This window comes from Anoplopoma fimbria, chromosome 1 (genome assembly GCF_027596085.1).
Source record: "Anoplopoma fimbria isolate UVic2021 breed Golden Eagle Sablefish chromosome 1, Afim_UVic_2022, whole genome shotgun sequence".
Lineage (NCBI taxonomy): Eukaryota > Metazoa > Chordata > Actinopteri > Perciformes > Anoplopomatidae > Anoplopoma > Anoplopoma fimbria.
This window is the reverse complement of record NC_072449.1, coordinates 23,366,079-23,370,713: the sequence shown is the minus strand read 5'-3', so window position 1 is coordinate 23,370,713 and position 4,635 is coordinate 23,366,079. Positions and strand designations below refer to the sequence as shown.

General features: G+C 41.4%; 1 protein-coding gene across 1 annotated transcript; it reads left to right on the top strand.

Annotated features, from left to right (window-relative positions):
• Window positions 1-255: 255 nt before the first annotated feature.
• Window positions 256-3,739, top strand: dusp14 (dual specificity phosphatase 14). Its single transcript, XM_054606209.1, is given in 5 exon segments — window positions 256-874; window positions 3,453-3,520; window positions 3,522-3,551; window positions 3,553-3,585; window positions 3,587-3,739. Coding segments are annotated over 5 exon segments (903 nt in total).
• The last annotated feature ends 896 nt before the right edge of the window (window positions 3,740-4,635 follow it).

Below are 4,635 nucleotides of genomic sequence, written 5' to 3'. Positions count from 1 at the left end.
TGCCAACCAAAAAAATTAATTTAGCATTGTTTTGGAGTCTTTGCAAACGGCATTGATGTCCATGTGAATTGATTGTTTGTTTGTCAGACCAAGTGCTTGGCCTACAGTGAAGTAGAAAAATGTTTCATTTAGATTGAAATGGAAATCTGTTTGTGTGTTACAGGAGCTGTTTGGCTGGCTGCAGTACTGTGACTCTGAAGACTTTGCTTGAAAAAAATCTATTGCTATCCTTTTTGAAGCCGACTTGATTCCTCGATGGGTTCCCGTAGCCAAGGCTTCTTCCACCACCACCACCATCGTAGCTCCATGGTGCCCACTATGGTGCCGAGGCTGCTCCCCGAGAACGGCAGCCTGCTCGGGGGCATTGCGCAAATCACCCCCAACCTCTACCTCAGCAGAGGGAACGTGGCATCCAACCGCAGCCTGCTGCTGTCTAAAGGCATCACCTGTGTGGTCAACGCCACCATTGAGCTCCCCAACTTCAACTGGCCTCACATGGAGTATGTGAAGGTCCCTCTGGCGGATATGCCCCACTCCCCCATCTCCCTGTACTTCGACAGCGTGGCTGATAAGATCCACAGCGTGGGACGAAAGCGCGGTGCGGTGCTGGTGCACTGTGCGGCGGGGGTGAGCCGCTCGGCCTCTCTGTGTCTGGCGTACCTCATGAAGTATCACCGTGTGTCTCTGGCCGAGGCCCACGCCTGGGTCAAAGCCCGCCGCCCCATCATCAGGCCCAACGGTGGCTTCTGGCGCCAGCTCATCGAGTACGAGAGGAAGCTGTTTGGTCGAAACTCTGTAAAGATGGTGCAGACGCCCTACGGGGTCATACCTGATGTTTATGAGAGGGACCGCAGGAGCCTGGCTCCGTACTGGGGCTTTTAAGAACCACAGTAAGGAGATCAAGGAGGAAGTGAAGATGAGCACTTTTTCCTCTCCTGGACTGCAGCCTTATGCATGTTCAGGACAGGCGAAGTGAGAAGCATGTGAGTGTACATCTGTGTGAGGCTTATGTTATGAATACTGGTGCGTTTGGACAAAGGGAGACCAAACACTGGTTGTTGATGCTGTTCGTCCAACCAGTTGGCTCTATTTAGTCTTTGTGCGGGAGCAAAGCACCTTCAACCCCAGAATCCTTCGAACAAAGGATCAATCGGGACTACAATGATGTCACACCAGGAGATAAACGGCACCAACTTCCACGCTCTGATCTTGTTGTGGTGTCTATATTCCGGTTCCATTGGAGGACGGGCGCTCGGTGAAGGTTTTGGCTGTCCTCGAGACACTGAAGCTCTGACAGTGATGTGACTGAAGTTCCTTTCCTGACGTTATGATGTCATGTGGTGGTATTGTGCCAGTTCTGCAGTAATCTTTAGTGTGAAGGGCAACAGCAAGCTCTCAATTTATGGTAGCATATAAGATACGTGTACAGAAAAAAAAAAATATGCAGATAAATTATTTTATTGTAATGTACTGATAGTGAGGAACAAATGGCACACTTTAACTCAACATTTAAAGATGTTGCTATATTCTTCTTCACCTTCTTTAAGGTGAAAATCTAGAGAAGTAAGCTAAAAGTCAATGGTTTAGGGAAAGCTCCTGTGTACCACAGGGTTGACTGTTTCATCCTGTGACCACACTATGTTATTGTAGTGCTATTTGATGCTGTATTAAAAAAATTATATTTGCCGCCTCAAGGTAATTGGTAGCGTCAGGATAGATGCTTGGAACAATATTTTCTATCCTACTTTTTTTGCCTTTTATGCATAGGTTGCAAAATATCATAGCAGTACAGAAAAGACATTTTATTTCTCTTTGTCAATCAGCCTAAAAGAGCGTTGTCACAGAGGCTGAAGATCCTACTTCAGCTGATGTTGCTGGTTGAATTTTTTTACTTTGCTGCACATCCTGTCCCCGCACTTGTTTAGTTGTTGTAGAGGTGAGACAAAAAAAAATACTGCAGTAAATCACAATGCACACCAAGACATTGCCATCAATATTACCACATGAAAGTAAACAGTTCAGTGAATGTTTGGCCTGTTGAAACTTTTTCTTCCTATTTTAGTGGTATATTTTCCTCTTAAAGGTACCCAGTTTATTTTCCTTGTAAACAAACAAAAGTTATGTTTGTTTTTGTACCAAAACACATTGTGTGTATCATTAGGGTCTAACAAATAGAAATATTGAATGCATTTCCTCCTGTTTTAATGTATTTTTACTTAATTAAAATTTTCATTAGCAGTTTTACTAGAGCTGCGATGTTAGAGGGATACAGCAGACGGCACTAGAAATAAAGAGATGGTATCAGCTCAGGTGCTCTCTGACTCAAGGCCGCCAATTAAATATAGCACTACTACTGATCAAAAACTCCACATGCGTCAAAACACCAACACCCGTTATTTTTTATGTAGACCTGCACACCAGCAGCACATTAATTCTCGTCTATACGGGTTAACGAATTTCAATGCGTAGAGAGCCACCCCCGTCTTATTTCCCAGCTCCGACTCACATTAACATATCTGAGAAGCCTCAATTTTTATCTCATCTGCTTCCCAAATTGGGCACTTTAAGGCTACCATGAAATGACTGCTTCTTCTGTATGGACGACCCCCTGTGTGGTCCAGAGCCAATTTACACGCGTCTGATGATGCAACGGCATGTAAAGTGGCCGGTGTGTGACGTATTTAAACAGACATCTATGAAATGCTTTATTCCGACAAGAAGTCCAAAAGATATAAGGAGAAAAAGAAGCATTTTCTGACATTTCAAAAACTGAAACCAGATATACATTATTTTCAAAAGTGTTCACAATAATCAATTAATTGTCATTCTATCAACTTATCTCAACTCGTTGTTTCAGCACAAGATGTATCAGATGACTGTCCTTTGATATATCATGTGTCGCATTATCGCACAAACTGTGATACCATCGTTATTGTGGGCAGTGAATGTATCGTGTTAGCTTTGTATTGTGATTTACCTTCCTGTCTCTCAGCCCTACACTACTGCAGTATAACATCACTGTTCTGTGTGGTCACCACGCATGCAGTGATGTTGGATAGGACAGTTAACATTTTCAACCCACAGGGATCAGTGCAACAATGTTTTTTCAACAATGCCATAATAGAGTTAATGTGATATTACAATAATAATTAAAAAAAAAGAATGAAAGGTCAGGGGTCAGTAATTGTTAGTTGGAGGAAGATGTTCTGTAATCTGACTTCTAATTATTTCATGCCCCAATTAAAATGATAATAAGAAAAAAAATCTGATGTCATTGTTTTTGTTCAAATGTGATTCAGTTTAACAGAAGAAACACACCTCTAATGCACAATATTTTGAGCTTAACTAGAATAGCAACCAACATATTTTTTTCTAATTACAACAACGTTTCTGAGATTTTTTCACATGAACAGATTGCAGCGTTTCCTTCTCCAAACGCCTCTTGATTTTAGTTATGCATACACATTTTCCCCAAGAGACATCTTCAGATGTCAAAGAAACGTTCTGTCATTCATTTTCATTTTGCTGTGGCTACAGAGCAGCAGGCAGATTATTGATGAGCGCCATTTGTCTTGTGCCCACACTTTCTGAGGGACCTCCGGAGTGGTCTCCACAATAAATGCCATTACCCATAAAGGGACTGATGACAGGCCAACCACAGTGGAGAGGCACAAGTGATGGGCCAAATTACACTGCACACTATTTTCTCATGGCAAAACATGACGTTTCGAGGGCATAGTAAAGCACTAAAAGAAAACATCCTTCACCAGCAGCAGGATATTATCATCTATCATTAAAGCAGTAAGCAGAGACATTTGCATCATCCTGAGCATCAGAGGCAGGCCCGGCTCCAGCGGTGCGGGCCACGCAGAACGAACAACGATGATAACGTTTTTGGAGATTACATCAGACACTGGTAAACTGCAACAAAATGCTGTATGTTACTATTATCTACAACATGTATTAATTTGTTGTCAATTAATGTTTGGTTTATACAATTTCAGAAATAAGTGCAAGGGCAAATGTTCGCTTGTTTTGTCCTAAATTAAAAGTGGAAAAAAGGGACATTTCAGTAATCATTTCAGCACAACTCCAGTTTTGTATATATGACTGTGAAGGTTTTATTTCAACCACTCAAAGCAAATATGAACATCTGCTGTAGCTGAAATGAATTACAGAATCATGGCTTCTCTGGGCTTCAAATTATACAGCCTTTAATAATTCACTATAATCGCCGTGAGCTACAGCACTACTCCCATATCAATAGGCGTAAATCCTGTCCATTTTAACAAGACCGTACGCACAAGGCCAGTTATTAAACATGCTGCTTTCACTGCTGCTTCAATTTCAGGTTTGCCGCCCTTGTTACAGTTATAATTTGACAACCTGATTTAGTCACACAGCAACATATGCAGTTTGATGTAATTTAAAGTATGTATTTCTTAGTTGCAAAGAATAGCCACAAAAAGAATGCTGATTATTTGGCTGCCAACAGTACTTAAAGACCTTAATAAAAGTCCAAACGTACATTTTTTAAATAATGTTAGTTCTTCATGTCTAGATCATAAAAATATAGAATTGAAGCAGTGATATAAAGACTCCATAACTGAATTGAGCATAGAGTGGGTAAAAACG